General features: G+C 43.5%; 2 protein-coding genes across 3 annotated transcripts in view; both read left to right on the top strand.

The window, feature by feature from the left end:
- The first annotated feature begins 213 nt into the window (after positions 1-213).
- Positions 214-12063, top strand: LOC142040272 (uncharacterized). The gene is given in 11 exon segments (XM_075047934.1): positions 214-1506; positions 2931-3024; positions 3904-4035; positions 4241-4352; positions 4957-5030; positions 5725-5817; positions 6813-6847; positions 9594-9626; positions 9629-9973; positions 10454-10502; positions 11340-12063. Coding segments are annotated over 11 exon segments (1299 nt in total). The 5' UTR covers positions 214-1470; the 3' UTR covers positions 11636-12063.
- A 234-nt stretch (positions 12064-12297) lies between these two features.
- Positions 12298-21276, top strand: part of CARS1 (cysteinyl-tRNA synthetase 1) — a 36587-nt gene continuing 27608 nt past the window's right edge. The window contains exons 1-2 of one of the 2 annotated variants that reach the window (XM_075047932.1): positions 12298-12380; positions 18240-18485. In XM_075047932.1, coding sequence (XP_074904033.1) covers positions 12356-12380; positions 18240-18485 — 271 coding nt within the window. In that variant the 5' untranslated portion in view covers positions 12298-12355. The remainder of the gene's footprint in view (positions 12381-18239; positions 18486-21276) is intronic. The other variant, XM_075047933.1, reaches the window with a different exon arrangement.

Below are 21276 nucleotides of genomic sequence, written 5' to 3'. Positions count from 1 at the left end.
GGAAGTAACTTGATGATAGAGAATAGATAGTTCCATGGAGAGAACCACAACTCTCTGACATGAACAGACAGGATAAGAGCTGGCATCCGGAAGCTGACATTCAAGAACTAGATCTCAAACAATAAAGGGTGAGAGTGATTTTGTTATTAGCAAAAGTCTCCAGAAAACCACAGGATTCTTCATCCTTGAGGAATCATCTTTGAAGAATATCAACATTATCGATCTAGATCAGGTGCCTTTTTGAAGGACATCATCCTAGTCACTCCTTTCTGAGGAAGTCCGACCCGTGCTGCATGCAGTGTAAACCTCAGAGAGAGGGGATCCCCCTGGCCTCTGCCTGTGAAAGAATGCCCAGGTGCTAGTAACGCCTGCCTGGCTACGCAAAGTTCCGTAAGCACCTTGAAAGTGTCAGCTCCTAATGCTGTGCAAACTCGTCTGCTAATTTCCTGCCTAAATCTCCCTCTGAATGTGTAAGCAAGTCAGCACATCTCTGGCCTGTCAGCACAGCTTTCCTCATCACACACATCCCCCTTTGGGACCACTGATAGGAGCCTCTCCTCTTCTGTAGGGATATTTACATCTCCAGGGTACAAATGTACTCTGGGTTTGAGAAATGGTTACTTAAAAAAAAAAAAAATCCCCAAACCCACCTGTGCTGAACAGGGAGCCTTCAGTAGTTGTAAAGCAAATGCTTGACATTCTTTGGATCGTTTCCATTTTACCAAACTACGCACCCACAGGGATTTCACTGGGACTTGTTACTGCAGTTAAATAAAATGAATGCTGTTACCACGAGAGGAGCAGTTCAATGAAAGGAACTATTAACCTACATAAACTAATTATGCATTAGCAGAGGTGGAGTTTCTAACATTTACTGCTGCCGCCGCAGGGGATTAAAAAATAATCCAGAAAGGAACAATCTAAAATCCTCGTGCCATTAATTTTAATCCAATTTCAACATCTGGTGGTGAATGTTCCTACGTGCCAGTTACATGCACATGGAGGATGAAAGGTATTCTTGAGGAAAATCATGGCCAGAAATGTTATTCCTCGAGGAGGAATGACTGCTGTTGAAAAAGTCGAGAACCCTTTTAGCGCCTTAGAAAACCCAGTTACGCAGTCAGTTTGTGCGGTTTTGGAAAAAAATCTCCTTTCACCTTTTGCCCCTCCTTTTCGCGATCAGCGAGTAGCCCTTCAGCAACACCACGTGAGCTTTGGGCGGAGAGACACGAACCGGGCCGTTCCCTAACAAGGTTTCCTCCTGCTCTTAGTAGGTGCAAAGCACGGTACCGGAGCACGTCCGAACGCGCGACGTGGCGTCCCGCCACTCCTCCCGGAGGGCTCTGAAGCCCCGGAGCGGCGGGGGCGGGGGGCGGCCGCGAACCCGCCCCGGGGGCGGATAAAGCGTCGGCGGCGGCACCGCCGGAACGCCGTGCTGGGAGGAGCGGAGAGCACCGCGGGGCCGCTGGTATGGGAGCCGCGGGGCTGGCCGGGCGGCTGGTGCTGGTGAGTGCCGGGGCCGGGCCGGGGGGACGGGACCTTTCTGGCCGGAGCCGCTGTTTGCGGGCAGGGGCACGTCCTCCGCCTGCTCACCGCGAGTGGAGCTGGCACCTGGCCGCAGCCAGCCTCCAAATCCCTCCTGGTTGGGGGGGGGGGGGGCAGTCTTCCTCCAAGTCCAGTGTGGAGGAGCCTCGTGGGGTTTTCTCCCCTCCTCTTCCTCAGGAAACTTTAGTAACTTACCCTAACTCTTTTTTTTATTTTTTCGTGTCGCTTGAAGTTTCGAGAATCCTGAGTGAATACAGCTCTCCTAAGTCTAAACAGGGTAGGGGAGCGCAGCTCCCGTGCAGTTAACCCAGCCCCGGGGTGCGGGGGGACGGGACGGGACACACACACACAGGTGGCGCCTCTCCCTAGCGCAATCGCTGCCGCCCTTCCTTCTCTCCTCGGAAAAAAGAAAATTACAAGTCGGGAGTGAGGTCTTTAACAGTTCTCACGCTCTCCAGTTGTGAAATTGGTGGTTTTCTTAACTACGCGATTACGGGGAAGACTTTCAGCCCTCCCGGGGAGAGAGTTGAAAGAGCAGAGCTGCGAAAGCCGGGGAGTGGGAACTCCTGGTTTCAGCTTAGAAATTGGCCGCTGATGGCAGTTAGCGACGGGGAGCTCCGTGGCCGTCCCTTCCCCCCCTCCTGCCCCCGTTTTACCGCTTTCTCTCGCGTGTGTGCTCCAGCGAGGGCTGTACCTCGGTGGCCCGAAGCTCGTGGCGGCAGAGCTCCCCGCTCGTTTCCTTTGGGAAGCACCTGGCTCTCCGGGGCTGGGAGGCTGGTCCGGGCGGCCCCTCCGCCGGAGGCTTGCTGAGGGGTGTGCGTCCCGCAGGTTTCTTTAAAAAAAAAATAAAATCCTAATGCTCCTGTGGCTACAGTAAGTTATTTTTGTTAATGACTCAAGTGCTTGCTCCCTGCTTAAGATTACACAGACAGCGAGAAATGTTGGCTGAGGTCTCTGGGGCGTTTCCTCTGTTTTGCTGGAGGAAGACTAACGCTGACCCTCCTGAATTAAAAAGACGGGAGGAGGGAGAAACGAATCCCTTGCACAAGGCAGAAACCTCGGCCTCTGAATTTCAGTTGCAGGGAATTAGTAAAAAGAAAATAAAAGTTTAAAATGGAGTTGCCTAAAACCTGCCAGCCGCTGCACGGTGCTGCTCTAGCCCCAGCTTTGTGATTGTAATTACCGCTGCGCTGCTCTAACCCCAGCTTTGTGATTGTAATTACGGCTGTGAGCGGCACGCTTAGCAGAAATTAGTTTGGGTTTCCTTTGTGGCTTCCCATGAACTTCTGAATGTGTTTTCAAGTCTTTACAGGAACATCTCCCCGAGATGGTTATCGTGTCCTGGGAGGAGGAATCACTCAAACACCTGTTTCTGTCTGCTGTAGGTTATGCTGCTGATAATGCCTGCAACCCGAGCAGAGGACTGCGGGGAGGGAGAATACCTACATGAAGGTCACTGCTGTGTGTCTTGTCCAGCAGGTAAGACTTCAGGCAGTTACAGCTGATAACGGCCATGATTTTTTCCTCATGGACATGACTGTGTCACTACTGGGTTTTTTGGTTTTGTGTTTTACCTTGCATCTGGTGAAAGTGTAAGCCTGGTTGGAGCTGTGGTGGCTCCTTGCTGCTGTTAAGGCCGGGCTCCATTTTGAAGTGAGAGCCCCTTGTGCAATAGGTGGTGACTGGGAGAGGTGCCTTGGTAGCAAGCCAGGAAACCTCTGCCAGCTGTTGAGGATGATCAAAGTTGTGTGGTGGTGGTTGGTTTGTTTGTTTAAAAAAACCAAAACAACCAAACAACAACAAAAAAACCACCACAAAAAACCAAACACCACACTTTAGCACAAAAAACAGGCCTGGGGGAATTCTGGTATTTCTGTGTCTGTAGGTAAAACTTTGGTTTGCCTTTGCTCTCCCCTCCTTGCTCAGTGTGTGTAGAGTTAACAAGCTTGTGCCAAGCACCCTGCCCTTAGACAGTATCAGGGAACTATCAGGTGTATTTAGAGATAATTCAGACAAAGGAGAAGAGAGGCTGTTAGAAGCAATTCTCCCTGTGCTTGCTGTGCCCCTTCAGAGGAGATGGCGCTGGCCACACGTGTGACTCCGAGCTGCCGCAGTGAGTCATCCTTGTCCCAGCCGAGGCCTGGCTGGATGCCTCACTTGCCACCGCTCCCTGTCTGAGCGGCAAGCTGCGAACATGCCTCCTCACCCTGCTGCACAGCTCCGATCACGCGGTGTGCCGTTCACTTGTGAAGAAAGGTTGAACTTTCACCAAAATGGCTTTGTCTTGTAACATCCTGTTATCGTCCTCTGTGGGCTAAATGATCCCTTGAGACTGCTGCTGGTTCTCCTCTTCCACAGGTACTTACGTTGCTCAGCACTGCAGTGCTCCGCATTTGAGAGGAAGATGTGTCCCTTGCACCAAAGGAGAGGGTTATACCGCCCACGAGAATGGCTTGGAAGAATGCTTGCTGTGCAGACAGTGCAAAGAGGGTACCAAGCACAACTTTGATGAAACCTTAACCTTTTTCCCCTTTTTTTAATATGGAAAGCCTGGTCCTCTGGGTTTTTTTGTGCTTCCAGTCATGGAGAATATTGAACTTATAAATAAATTGCCTTTATGGCCTGAGTATCATTTTTGCACAGTTGTAGAGAGTCACAACTTTTATATTTACTTTGTCACTTATATTATTTTTAGATCAGATAACTTTGCGACCCTGTACTCTGACGCATGATACTGAATGCCAATGCAAACAAGGATATTTCTGCCCTGCTGAGGGCTGTGAAATATGTCAGAGATGTAGTACAATGTAAGTTTGGTAATGAATATAATTGACTGTGTTCCTTCTAGGGAATGTTAGAGCTATGGCCCAATCTCTGCCAATACCTAACGCATGTTATTAGGCTGTAAATAATTGCCCTGAAGCCAAATTGCATTATTCATGCATTTAAATTTTAGGTGTCAAAATGCATGAGGTTCAGACCTAGAAAGATATGGATTATGGTATCGTTGTGCTTGTTGCTTATGGCTGTAAGCTTACAGTTTGCATGTCTTCAGATGAGTACTCCCCACATACACATTTGAATGAGCTTTGTAGCAACCAGTTCAAAATTTTGGGAGGTAGAACCACCTGTTGAAGGAAACTAACTGTGCATGAATAATGCATCTACTCTGTGGGGGTTTTTTTCTCTGCCACTTAGAGGCTAACATACATGAGCTTTATCTGCTTTGCTTCTGTTTAATCTTGTAGTGTTATCTTGGGTTGTTTAAAGGTGTGCTTCTAACACGGTTATCTGTTTATGCATGTTCTGTTCACGTCTCTAAGCTCTGCCTGAAAAAAAAAATCAGGCCTGGGCAGAGCTACATATTGTTCTGGAAATGTTGATACAACCTTATGTTGCCATCCACTTCAGGTGTCCAGAAGGGAAAGAAATTGTGCAGAATTGCAATGCAACTATGGACCTAGGATGTGGCTTACCTGATCAAGGTCTGGTACAGAAATACCACTCAGCTTGGTTTGTTGGGTCTGTGGCTTCAGGCTAATAGCACCAGAGCAGTCTGTAAAACAGTGGGTTGAACCACTGTAGCATGTTTAAGAGCTTCTGTATTTTAGTCTGCTAAGGAAGTTCTCAAAGGGGTTGGAGTGACAAACCATCTTAAATTTCACGTGGAGAAAAGCTACATGTATTGTTGGGTTTTCAAAGTTGCAACAGTGACACTGTTGAACATTACTGATCGTGCAAAGATTTCTTTCATGTTTTCTATGGCTGAGAAGCTGCATATGGAGTGGCTTTCTCTTCTGCTGGTAGATAGCTTCTGCTGGACTAGAGAAAGAAGGAACTGACACTACCAAGGCTACAGCACCTGAAGCTCATGGGCATCTTTTGTGTATTTGCTGTCCCCTTTTCTTAAATGTCTCTTCAGAAAGCCTTGCAGAAGTTGTACTGCAGCTCTGTGCAGAATCCCCTGCTGCCTTTGGGATAATGATGTGCAGTGCGAAGGAGTACATGCACATTCAAGTCAGCTGATAGTCCCAGTGCCTTTTCCAGGACAAGCTAGCTGGGTCATTGTACTAGTGCTGAGCTTTGGTTGTTCTCTAGGACAGCAGGGAAGACTTGCACTTCAGAATATCTTGTCTGGAGTCTGCTTCAGTACTAATTTTATTCATTTTTCCTTCCCAGGAAGCACCGCTCTTGTTTGGATTATTGTGATTATTTTGGTGGTTGGTGGTTTGTTGCTGTTCTTTGTAATTAGAAGGCTGAAGGGTAATGAAGGTAACTGCTTGATTACTATCCATAAACTTTCCAGAACTAGGCAAAGCATGCACTAAAGCTGTCCCTGGTTTTTGTATTTCCTTAGGGGGGACCTGTTTAAGCTCTAGCTCATTTAGTATGTGATTCAATTAAGTAACTCCTGTATAATGGAGACTAGTTTTGTCCAGTAAATAAAATGCACAAACTTTAACTATGAGCTTTCTTATTTTGCTGACAGATGCCTTTGCTTCAAAGCAAGATTAGGGTAAGGTCCTTAAAAGGACTTTCCCTATCTACTTGCATTGTACTGGCAAAGAGTGAGAAAAACCTACACAAGCTCAGATGTATGGGGCAAGAAGTAGCAACTAATTAGACCATTAACTACTTTCGTTCACTGTGTTTGGCTATGGAGACTCTTTCTACAAATTGTTGCCCTTTCATCATTTGAGCCTCTTAACATGAATGTTAGGTTGATAAATTAATTCACACAAGACTTTATTTTTTTTAGTGGAAATTGAGATGTTTTCCTGAGAAACTTTCCTTTCCATTACTGCATATTAAAGTGTTTTTGCAACTAGTTTAGTTAGAATAATGTTGAAAATTATTCTAAATTTTGAATGTTTGTTCAAATCATGTCTTACTGATTGTATTGCAGTAAAGACAATTTCTGCCTTCTCTTTTGTATTGCAGTAGCACACAAAAATGCTAAGAAGCATAAGCTGGAGGGGAGGGAGGCTGAAAGAGTGGCTTAAAAGCCAAACTGCATCTTGTGGTCTGTATTTTACTGAGCAGGACTCATCATCCCCTGTATGAAGGCACAGTGTTTGTGCTGTTGGTGGAAGCTAAGGGTAGTACTCATGAAATGTATGACAGGTCAAGGAAACTAAATGGCTCGTATTAGAGCTTTGGTTTGTGTTATGAATGTGTCTACTGCATGTAAGTCTTGTGTGAATTCAGCTATGTTTAAGTTGCTGCAATTCCTAAAAGTTTCTTAAGACATTTTTCCTGTTTTCCAGCTGCTTCAATTGATAAAGATGCAGAGAAAGGTCTGGTAAGTATATGATGGATCAAGTGCTTCATCTCAGTTTTGTGCAGCTTAATTGTGCGCTGCTTAACTGTACCTGATACATAGCTCAATGTTTGTCTCACTGTAGACCTCTGGTAGGATGTGTTCCTGTGATGTAACAAGTTGTGATTCATACAGGGCCAGATGTTAGCGAGGGCCTGATACATTCATTAGCTGCGTGTGTCCATTGCAGTTGGCCTTTCCAGTACTTCCCTTGGACACATTCCAGAGCCTGTGGCCAGGATGTTTTGAAAGTTGAAAAAAAATTAGGCTAAGTGCAAGCTTTCGCTTCAGACTGTCTCCAAGTGATGCCTTGATCCAATTGGTTCTTTGCTGCTTCATGTGTATATTCCACAGGCAATGTCAGCTATCGCTTCCCTGCATAGTGGTGTTCTAGCTGTCCTTGCATTTTTTACTACAACATTATTTGTTCATAAGACTTACTTCTCTTGATCCAGCAAAGTGACTGAGTTTTCCTGCCTTTGGGCTCATGTCACAAGCTGCAGGACCTGGCAGTCTAACTTCTTGGTCCTAGACAGTCCCATAAGACAAAGTGGTTCAGGGCTCAGAGCAGACCAGCTCAGAAGTACATCCCTGAAAAGGGTTTACCACGCTAAGGCTGGCTACTGGCATATGTTCCACTTTAAAGCTAGGCTCACTCTGGCCTACTGTAGTCAAACACTATTTCAGAACCTTACTGTTTCAGTCTAAAAAGACTGTTGCTAGTCTAGCGTTTTGCAAGATACATACAAGACTAGCTTGTATTCAGCTAGTCTACCTTTAGCTTCTCTAGTTAGAAGCTACACTCCTAACAATACAGTGAGGCAAAAATGAGCTCACTGTACTATACTATAACTAACTATACTAATGGTATAGTTGATGTGTAACACCAAGCTGTAAAACAAATGTTTGTCTTGATGAGGATCTAAGAAAGGCATACAGATTCCTTTCGTAGCACATGTACAGCATCTTTTTCTCCCTGCTGCCTTTCTTGTCCCCCACTGCTCACCTGGTGTATGAGCTCTTGTCCGATCTTACTAGTTAGACATTTCAAGTAATTAAATGCATCTTAATTATGTCACAAATACTTGAAGACTGAAGAAACAGAATTGAAAGATCTGTTAAAAACATCACCTTAAACTCTTCTCTTTTTTTTTAAGGTCTGTAAGTGGCTCAAATATGTGAATCGCCCATGGGTTTTTGTTGGGTTGTGGTCCTCCCCACGCCCTGGCCAGATTTGCAGCACTTCATGTATTCATAGAAGCTGATGGAGAAACATGACAAAACCTGGTCAAAATGGTGTAGCATGGGAGTAGGCAAACATAACATCTCTTTAATTTGAATAAAATGGTTATAGAATAATGCAGTTGCAAATCAGTGCACAGTGACACTTAGCTCTGATGTAAGAGTTGTCACAGACTTCAGTTGCAATGTCTGTGCACTTGGAGTGTTTGTGCTACTGTAACAAAAAGCTTATTTGCTAAGGAGAGTTACATTGATGTGGTCCTGAGACCAGGCATTTGGGCACCAACACACTGTCCTTTCCAAAGTACCAGTGAATTTATACTGCTGTAAAAAAAAAAAAAAAACAAAACAAAAAAAAAACAAAAAAACCCCCCCAAAAACCCCCCCAACTGCTGATACTTTATTTCATTCCAGAATAGAACTACAGCTATTAGCCATGCTGTGTACCTTCAGTCACTCAGTTACCTATTTAAGAGCTATTCTGTATAAATAGGATCAACTTGTTTAACCTGTTTGCACCCTTAAACAGAAAGTGGATTCAATGAGGGTGATGTACAACTACATGTGTGATGCATGGGGTGGTTCCCCTCACATCCCTGCTTACGCATGTTGGTCACATGGTTATGTCACATGTCGGTCACTGACCTTGTGAAAACAGAAATCACACTGGCTTATGCTCACGGAGGAACTGTACTTTAACAAACACAGGTCTTGTTGGAAAAACAGTCACTCCTTGCCCTCATTTTCCACCTTTAAAAAAAAAAATAAATTCCTAAAGCTTTCCAGTTCTAGCACTAGCTGATATGCTAGATAGATGGTGGTCTGCTTTGTATGTGTATGGTTCTTGATGAGTTGGAGCTATACTCCCTGGCATGTGCTTGTTTAATGTATTAACAATGCTGAAAATGGTGCAGCCCTCCTCGCTTGCTTCCCTCTTTGTCCCCTCACAAAAGCTATGCAATGTGCATTGGTGTTCACTGGCTTCTTTCAACTGATTCTAGTTTGTGAATCTGCCAGAAAAACTAATCCAGCCAAAAAAAAAAGCCCAAGTTAGTGCACTTACATGGAGCTGATGGGGTATTATCAGCCTGGTAAAAGCTCCGAGACCATCAGCCTTGATACAATGATAGGCTTGAGGCCACTGTTGCTGTTAAGTCAGCTCAGGTGTAGCAAGGAAATTTAATTTTCTCCTGCCTCAGGAAGGGTGCATACCTTCCATATGTAGGGAGGAGCAAGCAGCAATACACACCAGTGAAAACATTAGGAAAGGTTTCCTGTGTTTGTTGTGGAAGTAGCATGTGCACCTTATCCCACAGTCCAGTGGGAGCAGAATAGCCAGCAAATTGGAGAGTTAGGCTCTGAAACCATTTGAAGTCCAAGTCTATAAAGGCTGTAACTTTGGCATGTTTGTAACTGCCAAATTAGCAGCTCTTCCATTATTTCTCTGACATCTGGTGACTTTAAATATTTTGTTTTCTTCCTCCAGACTGTCCTTGAAGGCCTACCTATGAAACATCTCTTAAAATATGTTCTTATGCCTTACATGAGTCTGAGGGCAGTACTGAAAGCCTCATTTTACCAGAAGTGGAGACACCTGCAAATAACGCGGCCAAGCCAGAGGGTGGGAACTCTGGTGAGAGCCCAGAGGGTCCAGCACAACCTGATGTTAACTTGGAAGTAAAAAACACATCACCAGAGGAAAACAGTATTGTGCTTTCTGAGTGGGGCACCATCCTGCACCAGATGGAAAGATGCTGGAGGAGGATCGCTGAGTCTTCACTACCAGCAAAAACTAGGCAGAATCCTGCTTTTAATCAGAATGTCCCATTTAATATACCCAGTGGTAGGATGCCAGCAAACTGCATGGTAAGTGTGCGTGTGTGTGTGAAATTATCATTGTATTTTCTCTGCTACACATGTAATTTTAGCTGAGTTCTTACCTATTCCTTGAGTGATAGATGCCGTTTTCAGGCAGAACAATAGGGAAGAGGAGGCTTTGCCTTAAAGATGCAATAGAAAGTATGAGAAGGGATACCTTGGGAAGCAAACTTCAGTCCCTCGTTTAATCTGCTCTGCCTCTTTCATCTCCCTGTTCAGTATTTACACAGAAGCCATTCTTTTGCAATAGCAGCAAATATGTTGCCTTGTTGCTTCACTTCGGAGCTAGCAGCATGGCTGTTTCAGCATGCAATTTTCTTTACTCAAATACTTTCAGCTGTGCTGTGAAATCTGCCCCTTGCCCCCTTATTGGCATGTGTGCTGTGGAAGCAAGCTATCAAGTAGCTCAGGAATAATTGAGTGAAGTGCTCTGATATGTTGGAGTAACAGTACAACTTTGTATTACAGGTACGAGAACCAAAGTGTCAAATAGTTGTTAAAGATCTCTCTCCAAAAGGTAAGTATTCCATAAATTGACAGTACTTGGAATTTGTTTTTTTCCTGTTGACTTTAGTCTATGTAAGGAATAGTGTAGGGAGGCTAATGAATATTGCTTAGGCTACAAGGCTTTCAGTTTATTGTAAAATATGCCGAAACAGGATTATTGCTACATTTGGGAGATGATGTAATCCCTGTGGTGAATTGTTCTACTTTAAAGCATGGCTTTTCTGCACAGGAGTATAGTGCAGTCATGCTTTTAAGAATAAGAATGGTACAAAATTTTTTGGTATGTTTTAAACAAGTCTGCATTGCAGCAGTGTACTCTGCCTTAATGAGTGAGGTGTAGGTCAGACCAGGAGATCTTTCTGTCAAATGTCCGCTCACATGGAAGTCTGCATCGAATCCCCATACATCTACCGGTACGTAGCACGTTGGATGTGCTGGATGTCCAAGCGACAGGTTTTGCTCATGCTGGTCTTGGTGTGGCAAACCTATACCGGTAGCATACTGAAGTGGTTAAAGCCTACTGTTGAGTGGCCCTATTAAGCTTAAGTGAAGACATGCAGGCCAATGAAACCTTCCCCAAAACCACCTTTACTGAATGGTGTCTCATCTTAAGAAACTACTTTTGAGATATGTAGACTGATACCTTTGGCTTCTTTCAAGATCACTCAGTAGGAAACCTATTGGTCCTGCTGCTGCTTAGGCGCTAAACCTGGCCTTGCTGCTGCTGTTTGGTCTGTGCGTGTATTGGCTGAAAATTAATGGGAAAGCATGTATGTTAGCTATGAAAAAAAAAAAAATCTGTATTTTAAAACTGACGCTGATGTGTGTTGTGTGTTTTTTCTTTCAGAACTGAGAGATAGCTATGGGGCCTTTATAAATGAAGTACTACGGAGAAAATGGAAGCGGCTTATGAGAGCTCATCTGCAGGAAAATGATATTGCTAAAATTATTAATGACTTTCCTAATGATATAGAAGAGCAGTCTTATCAGATGCTTCTCGCCTGGAAAAACACACTGGGAGAGAAACAATCTATTATTAAATTACTGGATGAGTTAAGGTACCTAGATACCAAGGCTTATGATAACGTATTGAACACTTTAAAAAGTAATAGCATTATAAGTATATTAGAAACTACAGATTAATGTTTACGATGAACTTCAGAAATGCTCCTGTGTACATATGTCTGCAAACTTCCTGTAAATGAGGACGTCGACAAACTGCTAGTAAAAGCGACGGCACGGACTTGATCTCCTCACCTTCATGTGGGGAGCTGGAAGTGATTTAACACCGTCGGTGTTAACACGGACTCTGGTTGTCGCGTTCACGAAGGCCTTTGAGTTGTCTGGTATTAAACTCGGACGCCAGCTTGGGAGTGAGGTGCTCCAGCTGGCGCTTCCCTTCGCGCGGGGCAGGACCGTGCTGTTTGAGCCTGGGCAGCGGGAACGAAGAGGCCGCTGCCGTTTTTGAGGGGACTGCAGCGCTTTGGCTTCCGAAACGATCGCGTTCCGCGTTGTACCGGTACGCTCAGAACCGCTAACGTTCGAAGCGGAGCAATAAAAGCCCGGTTGAGCCACAAGCTGGGGTTGACTCTGGGCGCTTCTTGTCCGCGGGCGGGAGGTGTTGTGAGGGGAGCCGGTTCGGGGCCGCGCTGAGCCGCTGCGGCGCGACAGCCGCTCCTGAGGAGAGGGAGCCTGGCCGCGCGACGCCCGCCCGCTGGCTTGGCGGGAAGGCGGTGTTCCCCCGTTGCCGTGGTGACGCGGGGCGCCCGTCGGAAGTAGCGTAGCGGCGGGCGGGGCGGGGCGGGGCGACGCTTCCGGGCACGCTGTTGCATCAGCTCGCGAGCGAGGGGAGGAGGCGGCGGGATGGCAGCGGCCGCCGCCGAGCAGGGTAGGTCGGCGACCGGCGCCGCGGAGGCCCGGCGGGGCGGGGCGAGGGGTCCTCCGGGGTTGTCACGGCGTGGCGGGGGCTGGTGCCGCGGCTCGGCCGCTGTCACGGTGTCGGGCGGGAGCCGCGACGTCAGGCGGCGGCGGCGGGACGGGACACCGCCGACCCGGCGCCCTGTCACGGCGGCTGAGGCGTCGGGGCGGGAAATGGCGGCCGGGGGCGTCCTGCGGCCTCCTCAGCGCGTCCCTCGGGGCCTGTGGCGGCGGGGTCCCCCCCGAACGCGCTCTTGGGGTGTGCTGGGGGGGGTGGTGGTGCGGGGCGGGCAGCCATCGGCCGTCACGACGTGCTGGGGGCAGAGGCGACGTGTGAAACCGGCCCCCGCGCCCGGTGTTGGGTGGGTGCCCCCGGGGAGGTCGCCTGCGACCCTCGGTAGTGGGTGACGTGTAAGCAGCTCCTGATGCCACTTCAGGGTATCGGAGTGCGGCGTGTGCGTGGGGTAGGGGGAAACGCGGATATATAGGTGCCAGCTGCATCTCTCACGCTGGCACCTATGGATCGGAGGACCTCTGGTGCCTTGTGAGACCGTGGGATCCACATCATGCCTCGCCACTAATGTAAAGGTTAATGATGACACCTGGTGATTTGTGGAAAAAACTCGGAGCTTCTCACTACTGAAGTTTGGAAACAGCTGTTTTCCAGCTTGCTGCGTTCGAAGAGATGTTAGGTGGCTGACAGACGGCTTAATCAGTTGTGTGCTTATCACCGCATCATCTGCTCTCTTTCACCTGCCTCTGTCTCCCAAACTCTTTCCTGGTTATCTGTGTTCTCCCTTGAACTCTTGTCTGAACTTTTTGACTTTTCCGGAGTTTTTTTTGTGGTTGTGTTTTAATGATGGGTTATACTACGCTCTTCCATATGGAAGGAGGGCCAGGGTAGTCCTATAATTTTTGGCACTACTGTAGCAAATGGAAACTTGGAATACCAGTCATACAAGTATGAAATACCATTATGGCATGTTGGGTTGGAAATTTCTGTCATTCCAGTTAAGGATCTGTAGATTCAAAGATTTTGCCTCTTTTTCTTTGTTACTGAAAGTTACTTTGCTCTTTGTTCATCACAAGTAATGTTTCTACGTAAGGGAGTCCTGAAACATTTATTGTTGTCAAGGGACTGGCATCTTCAGATGTTTTCAATATTTTAGTTAAGCTGGGGGGGAAACCTCCCCACCAAAGGCTCAGTTCAGGTGTGCTTTAAGACACTTCTTAGTTAAGTTTATTATTGGGCAAATAGTATTTGCTTTTTACTGAAATTCTAATTGTTACATTTAGTTTCAGTTCAGGAAAAGTGGAACTTACAGGGCTCAAGTGACTAGGACTGACAAGCTGTTCCTTGGTGGGGTACTCCCGTCTTAAAAATCCCTGCTCTGCTAAAAGCCTCTTGAACCTCGTGTATGAGTCTTGAAAAGTCCTTTGTCTTTCTGTGTGTGTGCTGTGTCTTGCATAAATGGGATAGCTGCATTGGTTCAGTTCTTCTGAAATTTTTATGGAAAAGGGTAATTTGTCTTGGCTGAGCACGTAGTTGGACTTCCTTCCAAAGCTACCAGAGTGGCCAGCCGGAATGATAAATGGCCCGTTTGGAGCTGTATTAATAATGAGACGTTATGCTTATCTTTTATGAGTTGTTTTAAATTTGTGAAAGCCAAGTTGGAAGAGAAACGACATTTTAAAATGTTCAGAAACATCTAAGATTTCTTCTCCGGGAATGCCTCTGCAGAAATCCCAGAACATTTCAGTTGTCATCTAATTATGACTGACAAGGTTAACAGGTTCAGGGAAGCTCAGGAAACCTAATTTTTCCCTGAAGCAAAGTAACTCCCTGTTTTTGTGTCAGCTAGCTTACTGCCTGCTTTATGGCTTTTCTGTCTTTACTTTGCTGTCAACACCTTCAAGGAACAGAGGTTTTCTTTGTCAAGTTAATAAAAGTGAAAAATTTCCATCAAATTTGGTATTGTGTGAGTTACACATCTTGATTAAGCTTCAAAAGGTATTTTATGTGCAAGTAAAATATAGAAGCGATCTTATGACTTTGAATCTGTGTGTGTTGCTGCAGTCTCGCAGACAAATTCCCAGTGTCCTTTAGTAGTCTCTGAAGCACTTCATGCATGGAAAGAAGAATGTGTGGCAATTATATCGCCCAAAGAGATTGTACACCGACAGTTATTATATGAGAACTGTATTAATGTCTACAGTGGAATTTTTTTGAAACAACTTTTTAATCTGGGGGGAGTATTACATGAACATTCATTCTTGTGATTTTTCAAGGTTATTTTGCTACCTTTCCAACACTCTTGCTCGGTGCTTGTTCTCTGAGCGGAGTTGCTCTTCAGTGGTATGATTTGATGTCTATGGATCATTCCATTCACATGAGTTAACTTTCAGTGTTATGCATCAGCTCTGTAATACTCCTGTGTTTCTGTTGTGAAGATGACACTTCCTAATGCAATGGAGTAGTAGCAACTGTAATTTTTCTGTTTTGGGAGGGGAAAAAAATTGCAGTCAGAGAGAAGGGCTATTTCTTAACCTGGTTTCCTAAAGCAACAGGTGTAAAACAGGTCAGACCTATATATGTCCATTGACCCTTCTCCCTCAATAGTTTTTGAATCCATTGATTGGTATTAATTATGTTTGTCAGTGGGCTGCCTCTTGCGCGCAGTTGGCAAACTAAGCAAAGATGGGTTGGAGCTGTTCAGGAGGATGGACATACTGAATTGTATGGGGAGAGAGGATGAAACACTTAGGAGGTACCAGGAAATATTTCAGTGGGAGTGTGTGATGAATTAAAGGTGTTGCGAGGCACTGAGGGGGGGGAACTGAGGGTGCAGAATAGAAATCACAGAAGAACAAGATTCTGTAGATTTACTATTCTCGCTTTTAGTAGCGATATAAATGAAATCAGAACAGACTTTTGTGTAAAGATAGTTTTGATTCATTTCGTTTGCTTGAAAAGAAATGGTCCTCTGGTATACAGCCTTCCAAAAGACAGTGTTACCATATTCATTCTTTCTTCCCAGGAGAGCACTCTGTGCTTCAGGACAAGAGCTTTTGTTTTGTTAGTTCAGTCTAGTTTGGAGCTACTCAGAAGAATGCCAGAATTGAGAATGATTTTGTCCTGTATGTACTGAAATAGGATGCTCAGACGTATTGCAGAATTGCACTGATCACTCAGCACTCTCTCAAACACAGCAAATTTGCTTGTACCTCCACATCTGACTGCAGCAGCGAGTAGAACCCATCTGTGCTAGCTTTAAGCAAGCTTTCATGGTTTGAAAAGTAGCTGTCAGTCTAGAAGAGGAAGTTTGGAGCTCAGCACAGCCTGTGAAACCAATGTGAGAAACTCGTATTGGTACAGTGAGCCTGCTGGGAGCAGAAGGCTGCTGTGGTTCTGCTGCTGCTGTGCCCTGAGAAACCCTGTCAACAGCTGCTCAGGTGTGTTCATGCTGTACTGCGTTTGCTGTGGTGTGCAGTCATGGACGTGAGTTTGGGCTGAATTTGAGTGTGACCAGTATCAATAAAAAGACATCCTCCTGTTCGGTCCCCTAAGCTAACTGGTTTCTTTGATGTATTACACTTTCAAGTCTACTGTTGCTCTCGCAACTAGATGTAACATCAAACTTTATAAGTTCAAGTATTAACGTGTGTGCCAAGATTTTTTAAAGTAATTTTGGTTGCCTTGCTTATCAGGGCTGAGCTGGTACCGACATTCACAGGCAGTATTTGCCACCTCTCCTTACCAAAATTAGCTTGTATGAGTTCTGTCATCTTTGTTATATTTCTATGTAAGTTTGTGCAACTTCCATTTTAGATTGGTTTACAGATGTGGTTGAAAAGCACTTACATTGTTTCAGATACACTGACTTGCTTCCCATTAGCAGCCTGGTGTGTGAATAATGGTCATAATAACCCTAATCATACTTTGCAAATTGAGTGTTGCTTTCCTTGCAATAGATCTTCAAAGATCTTTTCTTTGAGATATAGTTTCATTTCTACACAGGTCATTCTTGTAATACTTTTTTTTTTGGCCTTCTCCCTCATATGATTCATGGATACAAAATTCACATTCAAGGAAGACTTATGTGTTAGGTTTCCATAGTTAATGAACATAACTATTTCAAACTATTTTATGTGTATAAACATGTGAAGTTCTGTGATGATAAACATCAGTAAATATTTAGGAGCCTGAAAAGTTTATAGCCAAAGCTGAATCCCATTCAGCTGGGTGAGGCAAGCCCGTAAGGTCTAGTTATGAACCATTATTTTCTTGTTATTCCTTATTTATATTGAAAAATTACATGGATAGCCCTTGAGAAGGATTGAGACTTTATGTGAATCTGACTTTGCTTTTGTGTATTAATTTTAAATATCTTTTGTGACCTTTGATTTTTTAATTATTATTATTTTTTTAATCACTGATCGTTTTTATTAGTTGTGCTATATCTCATTTATACCCCAAAGAGTCAAACACAAACATACTTGGTATCTAGACATTTCCCTGTCATTCTGAGTTCCTGCAGAATATTTTAGTAATTGATTTCCATATAGGTAATGAGCTGCTCATAAAGTCTTAACTGATGATATTTGGAAGAACTTCTCAATCCTGTAGTTCCTCACATCCTCTCCTAGCCATCACTTCCCCATCTCCTTTCATCCTTCCCTTTCCAAGAGCATTGGTCTGTGAGCACCTCCAATGCTTTGGGAACTACTTGTGCAGATGTTCGTACTAGTGTAAGAGGCAACAGTTGTGGCAGTGGTCTCTCTCGGGGTTTGGGAGCAGGGACGGGTGTTCTCATACTGCCTCTCTTGCTTTATTGTGCTATGACCTTGACTACTTCTTAAATTACCTTCTTGGCTGAGTACCTAAGCAGGGTATCAGCTTAATGTTTATACAGTACTTTGAACATGAACAGAGTTACAAATGTTGAATCATTGTAGGAAAATATGAACGCTAGGGTTACCTAGTCTCAGTGTTAGCCCAGATGCCATAATGTCTGCAGTGCTTCGTACCCGCTAACTTGCACAGGGCTTGCCATTACTCTGAGCATCCCCACCAAGTCACAGAACCCTTCTGCTGCTTCCTCCATGTCCCTGCATTTGTAAAGATGAGACATAATTGAACCTGCTTTGCTTGTATACCAAATAAAATCATGGAATTAAAAAATTGTGAGGGAGGAGCACAATCTAATATCCATTCTGTTCATTTGTGCAGATCTTACTAATTTTAAATATTATTCATATGTCTGAGCAGAGAAGGTTGTGTAGGAGAAGTATGGGAATATATAGCAACAGCTTAAATTTTGTGTTGTTGGAGCAAGTAGGAGTAACTGAGCACCATGCTGGGAGCTTGCATGTGGGCACCAGTCCTGCAAAGATTTAAGGATATGCTCAACTTCAGTAGATGTATTCACAGCCTATCCACAGTGTACAAAATTAATCATATTTAAATATTTGCAGGATGAGTGTTTTAGCAACATGGAAAAGAGTCACTGATTAGGTTTGCTGTGTGTGAAGAATTTTCTCCAATTTCAAGTAGATAATATTTCTTCATGAAAAGGACCTGTGCTTTTGTCCTTATTACTCTTTGTAAAGATGTCTCTAAAAAACTTACCACAGCATGAACATATGAATATTACAGCATTAATAGGAATATATAGTTATTCAGTAGCTTGTATTAAATATATTTTTCTCAAATTTCTTGTCAGTTGCCAGAGGTAATTTAGAGGGGGAGATGTATAGTATAAGGATATATTTTGGTCATGGGATCTCCTTCTTTTAATGCTGATCAAATGTCCTGTGCCTCTCTTTACAGCTTCCAGCTACAGTTTTATTCTGAGCATTAGTGAAGAGGAAGCCAGGGTGAAGGCTTTGAATGAGTACCTGAGCACTCGTAGTTATATCCAGGGGTTCACATTTTCACATGCAGATGTGGAGGTATTCAGAAAGTTTTCGGGGCCACCTGTGGACCAGTATATCCATGTTGTCCGGTGGTACAGACACATAGAAGCAATCTATGATGGCAGCAGTGAAAAAAATGAGCCTTGTAAACTTCAAACAAGTGAGTAATATGAAACTGGTGGGCAGGTTATAGACTAGCTGACATTGTGTTGGTTTTTATTGCTGAGAATTCCTAGAAGTTCGCTTTCATACTCTCTTGCACGCTTTAAAATTTACCATATCAACTGGTATTCAAGGTCATGAAATTCTTCTTGCATACAGTTACTGTGTAATTGATAGATCCTGACCTAATTGAATCTTAAAGCTGTGTTTCCACATTTATTTGATATTAAAATTCCTCAGTGTACAGAATTTGATTATGTGTTTTTTCTTTAAAAAGCTAGCCACTGGATTGTAACAGAATATGTGGGTTTTGGCTTGTTCCTAAATATCAGGATTTGCTCAGTCTGCTTTTTTTCCCCTGCAAGGGAAGCTAAATAGTTGTTGTATAATAAAAAAACTAATAATAAAGTAAACTGAATACTGCCTCTTATGATTGTTGTTAACACTGTATTTCAAAAAGAATGTTTGGGGTTCTTTTTTAAGCCTGGTAATGTAGGCGTTGCTGATGATTTGAGGAAATACTAACTGGTTAATCTGGGTCATTGTGTAAGCATGGGTGCTGGCATTTTTGGGAGCTGCATCACTCTCCTGAGTTGTTTTCCAATGAGCTAGTCTAATTTAATTGCTTTATAGTGAGATCCTTGCTCAGGAAGTCGTGAAGTAATTACTAATAATAACATAGAGCTGTTGTATTATGCTTGCAATACCTAAAATGAATGCATAATGTCTGTCATTTTGCTGATGGTTGTTGACTAATATTACTCCATTGCCATCTTCTCACAACCTCTCATCATACGTGTTCTCAATTCCTAGCAGACCAGCAGTTAAATCAGACTGCTGCCAGTAGATTCTGTGTATGTGTGTGTGCCTGCATGTGTTCGTGCTGGATTTTGATTTCCTTTCAGCAGTGAAGGGATCTCAGCTGTACCGCTGGCTCTGAGAGCAGATTTAATGCCACTAACTACAATTTGTCTGCAGACTTTCATGGATCGGGGTAGAACAATAAGAGAAAAGGTTTCTCTTTTCCTGCCCATGAACTCTTTCATGTTAAGTCTCTCTTTCTGAAGGGTTATGTCTTGTTATCTTCGTGACGTGTGCATATGTATCAGAAGTCCTGAAATGGTGTTCTGCAGTGTTCACTATGAAATTGACACATGAATCTGCCACACTTCTTAGACCTTGGATATTTCATCGGTGTTTTTTTGGCTGTATCAGAGAGCTCCAGGGGTGGATTAGAGCAAATGAACTTCAGTTCAACCAGTGGGAAGACTATAGCTGGCAGAGACATATTTGAACAGATTAAACAGTATGCCTTTCACTTTGCCCATGGTGTCCATGTAGTGGATATAACGTGACACCTAACTCATGAGCTGAGAACTTTAGGGTGCAGTATCTGGGGTTTTTCTTATGTTTAGTGTGGTTTTAAGTAAAGAAAGCTTTACAGATTTATCTTTTATTAGACTAACCCACATAGGCTTCTTTCCCTGAGGGAAACGTTAGCCACAATTAAGCATGCCAGTGTAATCTTCATAAATCAAAGAGTAAACAAATCCATACCTTGGTGTATGGTCTGTGTAACGGATAGACTGCTCTTGTATTTGAGGTGTTCTGTTCAGGAGTACCTCATACGATGAAATGTTTAGAATAAATACATATTTCCATGGATCCATAACATGGAGATCAAATGGAGTCCATTTGTGAGACAGAGTACTACATTTAGTATCTTTTTTCTTATTTAGGTAGTTATTAAAAAAAGGAAGATGAGGAAGAGATTAAATTTTTTACCACAAATATTTACATTACTTGAAGGTTTTCAGCCAAAATATTCATATGACGATACTAGGGGAAAAAGAGTTAATGAAGAGCACCCTGAGATACAGGATCAGAAAGGCAATTTTGTTGTCAAAACAAATAGTTTGTATAATATTTTAATTGCAGTTAAAATGCATACCATGAGAATTCCTAAAGACAGTGCTGTGTGTATTAAGCTGGCAACCTTGCTGGATTTTTGAATTTCCTCATTTGCTTTCATTCCTAGTTAATACGATAATTAGTTTTACATCATTACGGCTTTAAGCAGCCCTGTGCATAGTAAAATGCAACTCTTCGACAGATGACATACTCATACTTTTGTTTGAAAAAAACATGAGTTTAACAACTCTGTTGCTTCTTAAAAAATTTAAAAGAAAACAAATGCAAGAATATCGTCACTAATATTACCCTGGGTTTTATCTATTTTCTTTAATGGCAAAATTTAGCCTCTTGCTGAATTGGAGCATATTTGTGGTAAATGAGTGTGTTCAAAAACGCCTTGTGTACATAGCAACAATGTATGATAAAAAGTTGAGGTTCTTTTTAAACCTTTCCATCTCCCCTCCCTCTCACCCTGAGTACACATACTCTGTCAATATTGGCTCTAGAGACTAACTGGTCTCTGGAGATTTTTTGCAAATTCTGTAGGAGACCTGTGATATGCTGTCACCATAAAATCAGTGGCGTTGCAGAAAGCCCAGGACTGCCATAACACTTGATTAATAATTCATTAAATTTCAAAGCTCTTGTTAACGCTTTAACTGAATTGCATGCTTTTACTTTTATACCCTCTTCCTTCCTGTTACTTGGATCAAAAGTTAATAGGGATGGCAAACCAGAAAGTAGAAAATAAACTAGATGGAAATAATTTACTCTGTTTTTAGTGGCTTTGTAGGAAGCTCTAACAAAATTAGTTGAATTACTAGGACTGGAGCTGCTTTGTCTAATATGTATTTTTTTTCTTTTGAAATAACTTA

Source organism: Buteo buteo, chromosome 16 (genome assembly GCF_964188355.1).
Source record: "Buteo buteo chromosome 16, bButBut1.hap1.1, whole genome shotgun sequence".
Taxonomy (NCBI): Eukaryota; Metazoa; Chordata; class Aves; order Accipitriformes; family Accipitridae; genus Buteo; species Buteo buteo.
This window is presented reverse-complemented; position numbering and strand designations above follow the sequence as displayed.